The sequence below is a fragment of the Mirounga angustirostris genome, unplaced genomic scaffold, assembly GCF_029215605.1.
Source record: "Mirounga angustirostris isolate CCGP_5_RB_7025 unplaced genomic scaffold, mMirAng1.0.hap1 SCAF_3, whole genome shotgun sequence".
In the NCBI taxonomy this organism is placed as follows: Eukaryota; Metazoa; Chordata; class Mammalia; order Carnivora; family Phocidae; genus Mirounga; species Mirounga angustirostris.
Window position 1 is genome coordinate 117,984,106 of NW_026991711.1, and position 15,767 is coordinate 117,999,872.

Consider the following 15,767-nt stretch of genomic DNA (forward strand, 5'->3'; position numbering starts at 1 on the left):
ACTGATTCAGTTGAAGTCCAAATGAGGCTTCTGCTGGGTTTCCATAACAGTTTTTAATCTATCTTCTTACCTCCAATCTCTCTCCTCAGTCTCAGCACTCTTTGTCAGAGCTATCTTTTAGAACACATACCTGATAATGCAGCTTTCTGGATTAAAATCTTCAATACCTCCCATTACCTATCCCACAATGTCCAGAGTATAAGTTAGCACACAAGACCCTCAATGATTAGGTAACAATCCCAAACCCTTCACTGTCCTGCCATTCATTACCTCTTGTCAATCATTTTTTCTCATGCTAAGAATGCACCCTTCCTTATTTGCCAGGGAAGCGTTGGTGGGCAGTTACCCTCTTGCCTTGTACCTACTTGGCACATGCCTCTCCTGTAGCGTTCGCCTCTTGGTATGGCAATGCTCTGGTTCCATCCAGGCCCTTTGTCTTATACTCTTATATCTCTGTTATATCCTATATCTCACTACTCCTCGTTTACGTCATCCTTATACCATCAGCATATTATACAATGCCTGGCACAGGGAAGGAGTCCAAAAACATTCATTCAATGAATTAATAAATGAATGCTTTTGATGTCCCTTTAAGTCTTCTATACACTAAACTTTCCTTTAGATCTGACTTTAGCCAGGTCATATACATTGTTCATGGACAGGCAGGCAAAAAACATACTAATCTCCAAGACATAAGTTTTTAAAAGCCTCTATAATATTTGTGTATGATGAATTTTGAGAAGCAAAACCATATCCTCGTGTGAATTATTTCCCTGTATTAGTATATTTTATATATGAAAAGTAAATATAAGCAACTTAATATAGAATTGAGTGTGATGAATTTGCTACTTTGGAATTTAAGTCTAAATTTTGTTTGTGTGTGCACACATGTGTAGTATTAGACTAGAACTTTTTCATCATGACAAGTTTATCCAATAACAGAGTATTTCAAAGGCAGCTAAAAAGGAAGCTGTTTTAAAAAGGAAAATAAATAACAAGATAAAAGAAAAAGAAAATGTTAGTGCCCAAACTGAAAATAATTGTTGTGGTCTGTTTATTGTTTTGTTTTGAAGTAAGCTCCACGCCCAGCATGGAGCCCAAAGCAGGGCTTGAACTCACAACTCGAGATTAAGACCTGAGCTGAGATCAAGAGTCGGACGCTTAACCAACTGAGCCACCCAGGCACCCCCAAAATAAAAATAATTGTAATTATTATTTTAAATTAAATAAAGTAAAAGGAAAATTAATGGCTCAGAAGAATAAAAATTTTGAGCTGCTATTTATTTCTTTAAAGCCTCCCTCCATTCTTTGCCCCCTCTCTTGTTGTACTTACATCACTGACTTGCTTCGTGTTCTGTTTTGCCTGGACCATCACTGGGGAATCCACGATGCTGGTAAATTTGAGGGTGTCTGGATGTTGCCTGTACTTCTTTTCATTCAGTGCATCACCTGCTTTCTTAACTTTTTCTACCTCCAGACTGCCAATAGGTATCCAGCCTATGCCTTTCATCCAGCTGTTGTAGTCTTCCTTATAGGCATTCTACAGCAAAGAGAAACAAGAGGAGTAATGCCCCCAGCAGTGGGTTCTCACACAGGTTCTGACCTGAGGGGTGGGGTTGTCTTGGGGAGTAAGTGTCACTTACATCGCTCTGTATGTGCATCATGTTTTTAGACAACTCCAGGTCCATGGCATCAGGCAGGTAGGTGTAATGATGGAGTGGATGCTTATAGTTAACATTGCTGACAACATCCTGAGCTTTCTTGGCTGCCACAACGTTGAACATATCATGGGGTGTGTTGTATTTGGTTTTTGTCTTCTCATAGTCTTTTTTATACTGCCGGTCTGATTGTAGCTTGGCCACATTCATACAGTGAACCAGTTTAGGATCATCTTGGAGACTCTGGAAGCCGACCATTTTCCCTTTGGCTTTTTCATAATCTTTTTTGTACTGAACCTATTGGAAACAAAAGTGGGCAAATGTTAAAATGTAGTTATGAAGATTTTACTGAACAATGAGGCCATGACTTAAAACAATTGAGCGTCCCAGAAATCACTTCAATAACCAAACAATTAGATGTTCATTTGTATACAGTTTGAAAGGTAGCCTGGGAAAATTAAAATGTTACTTAGAGCCCATTTGATTGTCTGTCGCTGCTTCGGCCACCTGAGAGGTTGGGGTGGGAGCATTGCCATAATTCATGTCTGTGACAAGGTAAAGTTAAGTTCCTTTCCACTTAGATGCTGGTAGAGACAAATGAAAAGATAAACATTTTGCAATCTTTACCAATTATATTGTGCTGTTACAGGAGACCCCAAATAGCTGCCTATGTGAGTGGTAGTAGAATTTTAATGAGTCTTTGGATATTCAAAGGGAGACCCAGAGCCAGTTTTACGTACACATGAATTGGTTCTGAATAATAAAGTGAGAAGAACTGAACTTGCTTGGGGAGATCTGGGAAGAAGCGTGGGAAAATGAGAAGCAGAGATGTGAAAGAAGGCTTGTGTGTGTGTCAGGGTGGGGAGTAGCTGGAGGAGAGCACCCACAGAGAAAGGGAATGGGTAAGGAATTTTTGATGGTAGGGCTTTTACAATATAGATATTTGTAATTCAGTTGTAATTTATTTACATCAGTGCAATGTCAACTTCAGTTCAAACTATCAATGAAGTTGTGATTGGGATTTGGGGGGAACCAAAAGACAGGGCTGTGTGGCATCTCTGGATCATGCAAGCCAGAAACAGAAGGGAGACCAGGGCAGGAGAGTCCTGGTGAGCCAGAGCAAAACCACTGTGGGCAAACCAGTAGCTGGAAGTGACAGAAAGACAATAAACCTCAGAATATCTGCAACAAGCGGGGGAGGAGGGGGGAGGGTATCCCACTTCCTAGAGGTCAACAGGTGAGGGCTTGAGTCAATTTGATTTGAATCTCAAAGAGGAAAGTAACTAGTTCGAAGCTGGGTTAAAGTAAGATAAGGAAAAGAAACAAAGACAAAATTTCTAACTTTCATGGAACCTAAGGACTGCTATGAACCTTAGGGCTCCAGAGCAATGAAGTAAAAGAAATAAAAGGAAAAGAAATAAAGGAAATAAAGGAAAAAGGGAATTCATATAAATTAAGCAAGTTTCAAGACTAAATCTTACCACCAGGAGGCTATTAGGACTTAAAATAGTGAGTGACTTATTTCCACAAGGGGAATAATGTGAATTTGTGCAGAAATACGGAGGAGACCTTAAACTTCAGGTGCTTCATTAGAACAGGGTCAGTAAAGGTTCTACAAATCCTTACCCCCAGGAAAATTCAGACCTGGTTAGGGAATTTTCCTTTCTAAATAGGTTTCAGCAGGACTCGCTTCCAGCTGGGGACAAAAGATATGGTGACCTCTGGACAACAGGTCCACCTCCACCCACACATTCTAGTTTCACACCAGCGACTACTAGCTGGACTTACGTCACTTGCCGCCTGCCTGGCAGCTTTGGCAGCTCTGATGGGAATCGCGTCCGTTCTCAGATCATACCCCTTCTTGCTCAAATCTTTCAAGTCTGTTTTGTACATATTCTGAAAGACAAAAGTCATTTGAATGTAACCGAGGCCCGTTTAGAAAAGGCTTCCCATGAAATCAGCAGCTAAGCTCACGGGCATACCTCACTGATATTGTAGGCATTAACTTTAGCCTGGATGAACTGGGGCAAGTCCGCTGGCAGGTTGTATCTGTGAAGAATTTCTTCTCCTTTGGCTTTGTAGGCAACCTGAAAGAAGAAAAGAAATGCATGAACCAACAAATAAAGTAGGGAAAAGGGTTTAAGGACACAGGGAAATAATCTCAGAACAGATCACATGGCACAGCGGTGCTTTTCATGAAAGACATTCTCTGGGTCATCCCCACATTGCTCATATGCAACACGTGGGGTCCTATCCCAGTGCCAGTTCAACCTTGGCCAAGGTCCCTCGGTATGCTCTAGGAACCTCTGAACTTCGGTAAGGGCACCTCACAGAAGTCCGCCAAGGGAGATGACCTGATGAAAATGTTAACCTGCAGACACTTTCCTGAGCACAGAAAAGGCTAATCCAGTGGGATATGCAAACCATCTATATTACACTTTGTGGGTGACTGATGGGGCTTAGGGGTGGTTTTTTTTTTTTTTTTAAAGGTTTTATTTATTTATTTGACAGAGAGAGATAGCGAGAGCAGGAACACAAGCAGGGGGAGGGGGAGAGGGAGAAGCAGGCCTCCCGCCGAGCAGGGAGCCCGATGTGGGACTCGATCCTAGGACCCTGGGATCATGACCTGAGCTGAAGGCAGACGCTTAACGACTGAGCCACCCAGGCACCCTAGGGGTGGTTTTTACTCTATATGATTTGTGTCTTAGCTCTGACTTACAGTGTAACTCCTCTGTAAGGTGTGTTGCCTATATTCATTTTCCCAGTCTTTCCCAGAAATAGGCTTGTAGTGTTTCTTGTCATCAGGAGAAGACCCTGAGCTTCTCCTTGGGAAGCAATGTTAAATGGCTGAAAGGACAGTCAGCCCACCATAGATAATACTCTAAAGATATGAAGGAGGTGTGCTTTACTAATGAAAAGCTGGGAGAGGTATACAGTTGCTCACGTAACGGAGTCTCTTCAGACTGCATAATAACTCCAGGTAATCAGCACGTTTAGAATACAAACGTATTTGTATGAGTAAACACTTATTAAAGTATAGATAGAATGAACACTTACATCACTTCTCTGGGCCTGGTTGATTTTAGACTGTACTATAATCGGAGCATCTTCAATCGAGGTAAACTTGAGAGTGTCAGGATGTTGGCGGTATTTTTTCTGTTTAGTGAATTATGGCAAGAGAAACAAGAATATTACTTTCACTGAAAGCTAACATACAAAAATCCTTAAAATTTATTTTGGAGGGACAAGGATTTTTCTGGATTTTAGAATATAAAAATACTTGATTCTTGGTTGGCTTGGGGAAAAAGAGGAATACAATACTAAAGCCGGTGTTTTAAAGACTGGCTTAATTTTTGATGGTCTGGGGCAGTACAGACCAATACAACTTGCAGGAACCAGACGATTTCTTGTTTATGAAGTAAAAGAGGGTACTTTCCACTAAACAGAACCCAGAAACACCACAAGTTTTCTAAAGGATTAACAGAAAAGCATGCGAGGAAATTTGGAGTGTCACTCGAACTGAAATAAAGAAGCTCTCTGGTTGAGGGAGGAGGGACTGACGAATTAGGGCAACAGCTAGGGCTTCCTATAAGAAAGGGAGGACTTTTGTTCTGCAGCCTCCGTGTGGTTAGTACACAGATAAAATGTTGCTCACCAAAAGCAAGCAAAAGCACAGAACAACAGAAACTTGAGTGTGAAGACAACCTGCACTCAGCACCTCTGTCCCTTCTTTACATAGGTTAACCTCCCTGATGATGAATTCACTTGAGAGCAGTGGGAATGTTCCACTGTTGGAGGAGAAGGGACATACAACCTGCCTACCTGAAGAGTGCAAGGTCATCACTCCTTTTCCTCAGACTGAATAATAACTTACAGACTACTTCAAAGTCATCAAGAAATAGGACATAGGGTATAATACTTTAAGGAAATTTTCTACAATATTCATTATATGCATTATTCATAATTGCCAGAAAGTGGAAAGAGTCCACATGTCCACCAACAACCAAAATGCAATACAGCTACAAAGGAATACTACTCGGTAATAATAAGGAATGAATTGCAGACACATGCAGATACATAGATGAGCCTCAAAAACATGGTGCTAAGTGAAGGAAGTCTGATACAAAAGAAATTTCTAGAAAAGTACAACTATGGAGACGGAAAGCAGATCTCCATTTGCCCGGCATTGAAGATGGGAGCAGGAATTTTTCAAAAAAACTTTAGTGTAATAGCATTTTTAAATTCAATTATGGTGATGACCATACAACTATACGAACTTACTGCAACTTGTCAATGTGTACACCTAAAATAGGCGAATTTTATGGTATGCAAATTATACCTTGATAAAGTTGTTTAAAATATTTTTTATCATGAATGGTTAACATAAATGATTTTGGTGATGTAAAGCTTATCTACCTGGATAAGTGCTTTTTTCTCAGCAACAATTACTAGAGAATGAAGCGGGAAAAGAACATGCTTCTGTGGTTTGGGGGCTTTAATACATCACATTCCCAACTCTCTCTGTGGCACACGGGATGGCTTTACCTCATTCAGGATGTCTGAAGCTCTCTTTGCCTTTTCCATCTCTAAGGATCCAAATGGCACCCAGCCACAACCTTTCATCCAGCTGTTGTAGTCAGCTTTGTATTCGACCTAAAACACCATGAAAAAGGTTACAGTTCTTTGCTCAGCATCATCCTTATTCACAAAATCATCAACATTTTACCCAAAATGATGTTAAGATTTCTGACCAGCTTCCTTACTTCATACATTAAGGTTATTATTATTATTTTTTTAGATTTTACTTATTTATTTGAAAGAGACAGAGTGCAAGCGGGGGGGGGGGGGAGGGGGACAGAGAGAGGGGGGGAGAAAAAAGAATCCCAAGCAGACTCCTGGCTGAGCACAGAGCCCAATGTGGGGCTCTCTCTCAGAACCTGAGATCATGACCTGAGCCAAAACCAAGAGTCAGACATGTAACTGACTGAGCCATCCAGGGGGTGCCCCATATTAAGGTTATTTTAAGTATTTCCTTGGTGAGAGATTTTAACAGCCCTTAGGTTATTACTGTTCTTCTAGCTGTTATATATTCCATCTCATCCTTATTTCCAACTGAAGGGAAGTATGTGGAACTCTAATTCCAATCTGGATAAATGCTACATTTAAAGCTATACTTCCGGGGCGCCTGGGTGGCTCTGTCGTTAAGCATCTTCCTTCGGCTCAGTAATGATCCCAGGGTCCTGGGATGGAGCCCCGCATCGGGCTCCCTGCTCTGCGGGAAGCCTGCTTCTCCCTCTCCCACTCCCCCTGCTTGTATTCCCTCTCTTGTTGTCTCTCTATCAAATAATTAGATATAATCTTTAAAAAAAAAAAAAAAGCTATACTTCAAAGAATAAATAAAATTGTTATATTTAAATAAAGTGAGATGTTTGTTTCTTTGGTCAAATTAGGACTGATGGCCACATTAAAGATAGATGATTTTGCTCATTTTCCGATCAGATCAGATTTGACAGTAGTTCCTTGCACTATGTGCTTGCATACACTGGCCTCCACGTGTAATGGTTAGCTTAGGAGGGTTGGCTAACAGTGCACTTTAAAATGGTTGCGCTCATTAATTTGCTTATGGAAGGCCATTATCATTTGGAATTTTTCCTATTTGGGGGGCATACCTGATGCCGTTAAAATAATAGGCTACTCTCGGTGTGCCTGGGTGACTCAGTTGGTTAAGACTCTTGGGTTAGGCTCAGGTCATGATCTCATGGTTGTGGGATCGAGCCCCGTATCAGGCTTTGTGCTGGGTGTGCAGCCCGCATAGGTGTCCCTCTCTCCCTCTTCCTCTGGCCCACTCCCCCATCCCCACTCTCACTCTCAATAAAATAACAGGCTACTCATTGTCTGGCTATAGGTGGTACCTAAAACTTATATTCCAGATACAAAATTCAAATTACTGTTCTTTAGTGTGGGCCTTTTAATTGGAATGAAAAATCAAGAAACTATTGGGTTCCTGCCTTTGAGAGGCTTACAATCTACTTGGGAGAAAGAAACATAGCAGAATTAAATAAATAAATAATAATGCATAAAATAGGATTGTTAGTGATGGGAATTTAAAATTGTAGAGTTGCTGTACAAAAGAGGAGGGTGGTTCCTCAAAAAATTAAAAATAGAATTACCATGTGATCTAGCAACTCCACTTCTGAGTGTATACTCAAAAGGATTGAGGGCAGGATCTCAAAGGAATATTGGTCACCTACATTCATAGAAGTATTCACAATAGCCAAAAGATGGAAGCAACCCAAGTGTCCACTGACAGATGAAGGGATAAGCAAAATGTGGTATGCACATACAATGGACTATTATTCAGCCTCAGGAAGGAAGGGAATTCTGACACATGCTACAACATGAATGAACTTTGAGGACATTTTGTTAAGTGAAACAAGCCAGTAAAAACAAAACAAAACAAAACAAAACACAAAGACTGAATGACTCTACATATATGCGGTCTATAGAGTAGCCCAGTTCATAGTAACAGAAAGTAGAAGGGTGGATGCCAGGAGCTGGGGGGAGGGGAAAAACACTGACTTGTTTAACTGCTATAGAGCTTCAGTGTTATAAGATGAAAAGGCTTTGGATGGAGACTGGCTGCACAACAACGTGATTATAATTAACTGCTGCTGAACTGTACACTTAAAAAGGAGGAAGATGGCAAGTTTTATGTTATGTGTATGCTAAAAACATAGAATTGTTAGGATGAAATGTTCAATTGTGCAGTTCAAGTTAATATGCCTAGACAAGTTTTCATTTGCAGAAAAAAAACCTCAGTGATTATGAAAATTGATGCTGTAAATATAGAAGACATTTTATTTTCAGACAAGATAGCTATCTAGGTAAAAAGTTATTGATAACAGTGAATGCAGTCACTGTGATAATAATGAAGATAATAACTCTGAATGTTTACTGAGAATTCACTAGGGCCTGACACTAAGCGAAGTATTCTGCATGCATTTAAATTCTCCAAACAATTCTTTTACTTTATTTCCAATTTTACAAGGAAGACTCTAGCCTCAGCAAGGTTAATAGCTTTCCAAAAGGGGTATAGTGATGAGTTCATGCTAGACCTAGGTCTCTCTAACTCTGAAGGTTACACTCTCATTGAGCCACAAGGGTCATTTTCCCATCACATACTTGCTACATACAGAAGACAATGCCAACACTTCTGAGAGCTGTCAAAAACATCACTCCACTTAAAGATTATTTCAGGTTCCGCCTTAGAAAGAGGGAATAGAGACAATCCGATTACTCACATCACTCTGCAGGGCATAAGCCTTCTTGGCGAGATCCACATGGATGCTATCGGGTGGGTAGCTGTAATTGTGTAAGATGTGCTTATAGTCCACATCGCTAGCAATTTCCTGAGATTTCTTAGCTTGAGTGACTTGGAGCATATCAAGAGGTGCCGTGTAGACAGTCTTTGAGTTTTCATAGTCTTTACGGTATTCACGCTGTGAATAGGAAATTTCCATTTATTACCGCAAATCCTCAATGGATTTCCAGACAAGCACAGAAATCTCTCATAAACAACAAACTCGAGTTACAGAAGCACATTCCAACATCTGAGTAGTTATTTTTTCCTAAAATTTGTTCATATGTTACACATTATTGAACCCTTTCCCTCCAAAAAAGTTGAACGTGGACATATCTGATCAAATCTCTTTTTAGATCAAAGAGCAATTGTCAGACATCAGGAGTGGGCCAAAGCTCCTGCTTCAGCCACATCTTTTAACACAGGGTTTTTCAAGGACCATTAACAAGCATTATTTTTACAAAGGTCATCTAATCTTTGAATTGTTTTCCAATAAGGAAGTATTTTTTGGGGATGCCTGGGTGGCTCAGTCGGTTAAGCAGCTGCCTTTAGCTCAGGTCATGATCCCGGGGTCCAGGGATTGAGTCCCACATCGGGCTCCTTGCTCAGCGGGGAGCCTGCTTCTCCCTCTCCGTCTCTGTCTGCCGCTCTCCCCTGCTTGTGCGTGTGCTCTCTCTCTGACAAGTGGATAAATAAAATCTTTGAAAAAGAAAGGAAGTATTTTTTTAACTGATGAAAATTATACGACAATCATTTCATACTTCTGATTTTATAAAAATGACTACTTTGTGAATAAAGCTGTCCACCTGACTACTTGGCTTTTCTAACGTCATCTTTAAATGGTTACTGATCTTTTTTCAACCTGACTATTCTACTTTTGACAGTAGATAAGCTCCACTGAGAATCCCAAAGGTTTTTTCATACCAAGTTTAATTTTGGTAACAATTTAAAAGAAGCTTCAGATTGCAGCAGTAATAAGACCTCAAAGGAGAAAAGTTGTGAAACTGAGCCATTAAAGTAACTTTGGCACTTATTATAGTGTTCTCATAAACCAAATGTCTTGACTGGGCCTCAGAAGGCACTTTTATTGGCTGGTTTTCTGGAATGTTAGACAGGGTGATAATTAGGTCAAGGTCCCAGCTTCATCATGTCCACTCACCAGTTACCTTAACAGAGAGAAAAATTCTGCCCCAGTGCTTGTAGGAAAATTCCAAACCCATTATATCCCCCCCCCCATAATCACAGAAGCATTAAAGACTGACCAAAAGTAGCCAGCATACATGTGCCTTGTAAATCTTCTGTAGAAATTCCTTTTGCAAATAATCTGATCTTTTAGCTTTCTTAGGGAGTGTGATCTTCCTTCTAAATATTTTGTGGGCAGTCACTTTCACTGAATAAATTGATCACTTAATTGTAAATTCTGGACTCTGGTTTATGAAAATAAAATATGGAAACTTTCTGACAGTGTGCAAGAACATTGAAAAAAATAGTTTGTCTTTATTAGAAATAAACTGGGGGCGCCTGGGTGGCTCAGTAGGTTAAGCGTCTGCCTTCAGCTCAGGTTATGATCCCAGGGTCCTAGGATTGAGCCCCACGTCGTCGAGCTCCCTGCTCAGCAGGGAGCCTGCTTCTCCCTCTCCCTCTGTAGCTCTCCCTCCTTGTGCTCTCTTGCTCACACTCTTGCTCTAATAAGTAAATAAAATCTTAAAAAAAAAAAAAAAAAAGGAAACTGATAGGGGTGCCTAGGTGGTGCAGTCAGTTGAGTGTCCAACTCTTGGTTTTGGCTTAGGTCATGACCTCAGGGTTGTGGGATTGAGCCCCACGTTGGGCTCCACGCTCAGTGTGGAGTCTGCTTGAGATTCTCTCTCCCTCTCCCTCTGCCCCTTCCACTCATGCTCTCTCTCTCCTCTAAAATAAATTACCTTTAAAAAATAAACTGACAAAACAATGTTGCAACAACATTGATGTGTGGAAGTGTTTTTGTCTAAATTGTTTTACTCTTTTGTTCATGTTCATGCCAGTTCACACATATCTACATATATAAAATGTTGTCAAAGGTCCAAATGGCTTTAAAAGATTCTCTTTAAAAGCTATGCATGTTCTGTATCTGCAGCTTAGCATTTAGCCTGGATAGTATGTGAAAATGATTCATCATTGACTAGCTCTTTTGGTTGCCGGTATCAAACAATTAACAAGTATATTTACTGAACACTACTATGTGCTTAGTGTTTTAATGGGTACTGTGATGGGATAAAGAACAAAAGATAGAGATACATGTGCTGTCAAGAGACAGCTATAACCTTTTGAATTGAGAAGGGATAAGGAACTAGTGAACAACATAATATGATGTATGTGAGCACTGTATCCTGACATGATTCAGTGTGAAGTTATTAGAGAAAATTACTGAATACAGGATGTTTTAAACTGCCATATGAGTATATAGAGCATGCAAAAATGAATTAAAGATATATATAGATCATTATATGAAAACATGGTTGAAATGAAGGTAAATGATACAAACATTCTTCTATTTAATATGAAAAAAATATTTGCAGGCTATGTTGAATATTCTTACCACTCTTAAGGAATTCTCTAAACATTTTTTAAACACAGTATATGCTGCAATTTGCAATAGATGTTTTCTCCTCTATAGTAAGAATTTTTTTTTTAGAGATTTTATTGATTTGACAGAGAGAAACACAGCGAGAGAGGGAACACAAGCAGGGGGAGTGGGAGAGGGAGAAGCAGGCCTCCCACCGAGCAGGCCGCCCGATGCGGGGCTCAATCCCAGGACCCTGGGATCATGACCTGAGCCGAAGGCAGACCCTTAACGGCTGAGCCAGACAGGCGCCCCTATAGTAAGAATTTTAACCAAAAGATGAGAGCTGGCCCATAGACGAGCCTTAGGGATCTATAAATTCTCTGAAATTCAGACAAAAGGCATGAAGAAAAAGTTCATTTTTCTAGATGAATGATCCAAGTCTTTCATCAGACTCTCAGAGGGGCCTATAATCAATGGAGTGTTTTCCTTGAACCTATGCTGATACTATTGCTAAAGTCAATAAAGAACAATGATAGTAAACAATAAGATTTTTATCTATGACTCTTGATTTTCTTCCAATATAAAGATAATTTTAAAACTATATTTTAAAGGTTATTTTTCAATCAGAAGAATATATGAAAATATCCAGTGATGTTTTCCAAAAAGCCCTGAGAATTAAAATCAATATTCTATTAAATATTAAAACATTTTTCAAAGTGAAATGGACGTCAAGTATAAATCGGTAATTTCTCTCCTCAAACACTGAAAGGTACAAGAATCTGGGAAATCATTCTACTTCTAAAGTTTACCCCCAGCAGTTAGTTGGGAACAGGACAGAGCCCATGGGTATGGAATCCTTTTACTTGCTATATCCTTGGGCATGTTAACAGGGATGCCATCTTGAAAACAAGACAGATTTACAAAGACACTCACATCACTCTGGTTTTTGGCCGTCTTCAAAGAGTGTAGCATCTTGGGATCATCATTAATGCTCAGGGCTCCAATCATTTTCCCTTTACTTTTCTCATAGTCTTTCTTGTACATCACCTGTGAAGATGTCACACGGGTCAGATGGCACCCCCCGAGAACCGTCACTGCGGGCCCCCTGCCCGGGTGCCCAGGCCACACTCACATCGCTGGCGATCCTGCTGTTGGCCTTGGCTGCCAGCAGGGGAATGGCGTCCACTTTAATGTCAAACTTCTTTGCTTTGCTCTTCTCCCAGTCGTGCTTATAGATATTCTGGACAGAAAATTTCATCAGAAGAATTGTAAGAACATCTAACATAGCTTCATCCAGTAAAAATAAGAAACAGACTGAAAATTTGTATATGTAGACTTACTTCACCTACAAATACTGTGTTTACCAAATGATAGTATAATTATTCATTAATCTGTCATCCAGCTTCCTACCTACCAAAATAAAATACTAAACACTTCTTTTAATACCCCGTGAGCTTTCTAAAGATTCTGCTATGCTGATGTATAAAGGACAGTGTAAAAAGACAACCACTTGGAGGAGGTGAAATGTGACATTTATAGGAGAGATCTTGCAAAACTCTAGAGATTATCTGAGGGTTTCTGATGGTAACAGAGACTGTGGAAAATGGAATAGGATGGCTAAGTAAGAGCCTTTCCAGCATTTAGGCCTTAAAACCTCCACTTACACTCTGAAACCAATTGCCATAGTTGTTTAGTTGCATAGCTCCTAATCTAGTCTTTTTAAACACCCATAACATTTCCTCTTCACATGTGCACATCATGATAGATTTCTGTGGCTTTGATACTTACATCACTCAAGTTATAGGCATTGACTCTGTGTTGGATAAACTGTGGAGCATCTGCTGGTACACTGCACTTGAACTTCTCACTTTCATGTTTTGCTTTGTAATTCAGCTGGAAAACAATAGAAGATATCCAAACGGTTTGGGGTCAGAATTTTCTCAAGTGTGTATCAATGGCTAAGTTATTTCCACCCTTTTTGGAAACATGCCTCAAAGAGGCAGTCTATCCAGTCAAAGTCCATTACAGGGCTTTGACCGTCACTCCCTCTTTCAGGATCACAGCGTAATCCAGTTTGGGCTGTCATTTTGTAAATGCTATCTATCACACTGTATGTGTGGGGAAACTTGTTGGACCTAAACTTTTAGGCTGTCCCTTCAGGACAGGAACAAAGTTTTATATTAAATTCTATGATCAGAGAAATCACAAAAATAGCTATAATTCTAAATAATTAAAATGCTAGCACAGTTAAAAAGATACATTCTTATGAATAAAAATGTAAAATATAGCACTTTATTTAAATTTTTAAAAAGTTGACATAGGTGGAAGGGAGGGAGTAGAAAGAGAGAATGAGGCTGTTGAATTCTGGAGCTAAAGGCAAATGCACAAGATTGAGTCTTGTGTAATAAGCACCTCCAAAACAGAGCCCGTGGCCTTTCCAGGCCAACGAGAAGAGCATGTGGTGACCAGACACTGCACACAGCACCCTGTTCCTCTGCCGCTTGCCAAGTTCAGCTGGGTCAGTGATATTAGGGTTTAGCTGTCCTTTCTTGTGGCATAAACTATTAGCATGCTAGGAAAAGTTGCATAATGAACTGATAGGACTCCTGAATTACACTGATGCCATTTCCTTCTTTACCAATTGCAAATGAGCTCACTGTGATACTCAAGCATGTTTTAGAGTAGGATAGAATGTATTTTCCTTCCCAAGAGGGCTGTGCTACTCTTAGCTACGTTAGCACCTTGCTACTCAAAGTGTGGTCCACCAACAGCACATCGGGGTCACCGAGGAACTTGTCAGAGGGTCAGCATATCCCTCCAGACCTACTGAACCAGAATCTGTATTTTAACAGGGTCACTGGGTGACCCGCATGAACGTGAATGTTCAAGAAGCACGGCTGTTCTTCCCCTGATCTTCACATGGCTGGCCATTCTGCTTTAAAACTTCCTTGAAGTGTCCACCCACTCACTGTCTCTCACATCATTCTGTTTGAATTCTCTATCACCACCCTGTATTAGTTTTCTTCTTACTGCCTGATGTCCTTCTTGTTTCTGCACTCTTTGTCTTTTTGTAAAGTCTTCGTGAGCAAACTAAAGAATGGGAAATGCTTCCCTTGTTACCTACGCAAACAGATCCTTTTGTTGTCTTTAAGGTGCCATGAAGTTTTAGTATGCATTATTTTGGATATGTGACAGACCCTAATGGGCAAATTCCCCACTAAAAATTGGTATCTTATTGAAGAAATATTAATTATCTTTATTATTGTCTAACACCATTTTCCCTGAGGCTGCAATTCGATCTAGCAGCTTCCTTTGCGTTTTATTAAACAAATCCTGAAAAATGACATTGTCGGGTAGATAGATGAGTCCTTGAAGATTAAGCGTGAAAATGCTTCTATTTCAAATAAACACAGCACTCTAGGTCATCCACACTTGCACAAATCAAGGCACTTACTTCGCTAAGCTGTTTCGTGTTGAGCTGGGCTTGCAACAACACAGGAGTGTCAGTGACGGCCGTGAACTTGGTCTTATCCGGATGAACTTTGTATGTATGCTAGAAAAGATATTCTTTCATGAAATTTCATAATGTATCTTTATATTCTTGTTCACATACACACTAACCTATAAAAAGTTTCCAGTTAAAAATAGAGTTTCTTTCCTGAACACTTGGTTGACATGTTCTCCCCTCCTCTCTCTCTCTCTCAATTTCCATCACCTGACGGCTGCCTCCAAGCTGGTCTCCCTGCTGCAATGCAGCACCCAGATTAATCTTCTTCCTGCTGAAGCCTGACAAAGGCTCTCCCCTGGACTTGTATTCAACCTAAACTGTGCCTTGGCTGATGAGCCCTACCCTACAGCATCTCCCTCCTCCCTTCATCTCCTACCATTTCACCTCTTAAATACTGTCCCCCTCTCCGGTACCCTTTAGCTCCCTCATCCTTTCAATTCCTTAAGTGCCAAGTTTGTTCTCTCCTTAGGCTGTTCTTCCAGTTGCTCTCACCTTGATCTTGGCATGGCTGCACATTCCTGCCCTCAGCCCTCCTTGAGCACCCAGTCTATGGTGCCCATCCAGTCTCTCTCTCTCTCTCCCCCACATCAATCTAATTCTATAGCATCATTCTACATGTATTGTCTTTTTTTTTTTTTTAAGATTTTATTTATTTATTTGACAGAGACACAGCAAGAGCAGGAACACAAGCAGGGGGAG

General features: G+C 40.3%; 1 protein-coding gene across 20 annotated transcripts in view; it reads right to left on the reverse strand.

Annotated features, from left to right (window-relative positions):
* The window catches only part of NEB (nebulin), a 215,213-nt gene that overhangs the window by 164,044 nt on the left and 35,402 nt on the right, over nucleotides 1–15,767 (reverse strand). For all 20 annotated transcript variants that reach the window (XM_064586520.1, XM_064586524.1, XM_064586538.1 and 17 more), the window contains exons 24-34: nucleotides 15,015–15,113; nucleotides 13,349–13,453; nucleotides 12,693–12,800; nucleotides 12,494–12,607; nucleotides 8,960–9,157; nucleotides 6,204–6,311; nucleotides 4,716–4,814; nucleotides 3,641–3,745; nucleotides 3,447–3,554; nucleotides 1,644–1,955; nucleotides 1,334–1,540 (exon numbers count right to left, since the gene is read on the reverse strand). In XM_064586520.1, the coding sequence (XP_064442590.1) occupies nucleotides 1,334–1,540; nucleotides 1,644–1,955; nucleotides 3,447–3,554; nucleotides 3,641–3,745; nucleotides 4,716–4,814; nucleotides 6,204–6,311; nucleotides 8,960–9,157; nucleotides 12,494–12,607; nucleotides 12,693–12,800; nucleotides 13,349–13,453; nucleotides 15,015–15,113 (1,563 nt within the window). The remainder of the gene's footprint in view (nucleotides 1–1,333; nucleotides 1,541–1,643; nucleotides 1,956–3,446; nucleotides 3,555–3,640; nucleotides 3,746–4,715; nucleotides 4,815–6,203; nucleotides 6,312–8,959; nucleotides 9,158–12,493; nucleotides 12,608–12,692; nucleotides 12,801–13,348; nucleotides 13,454–15,014; nucleotides 15,114–15,767) is intronic.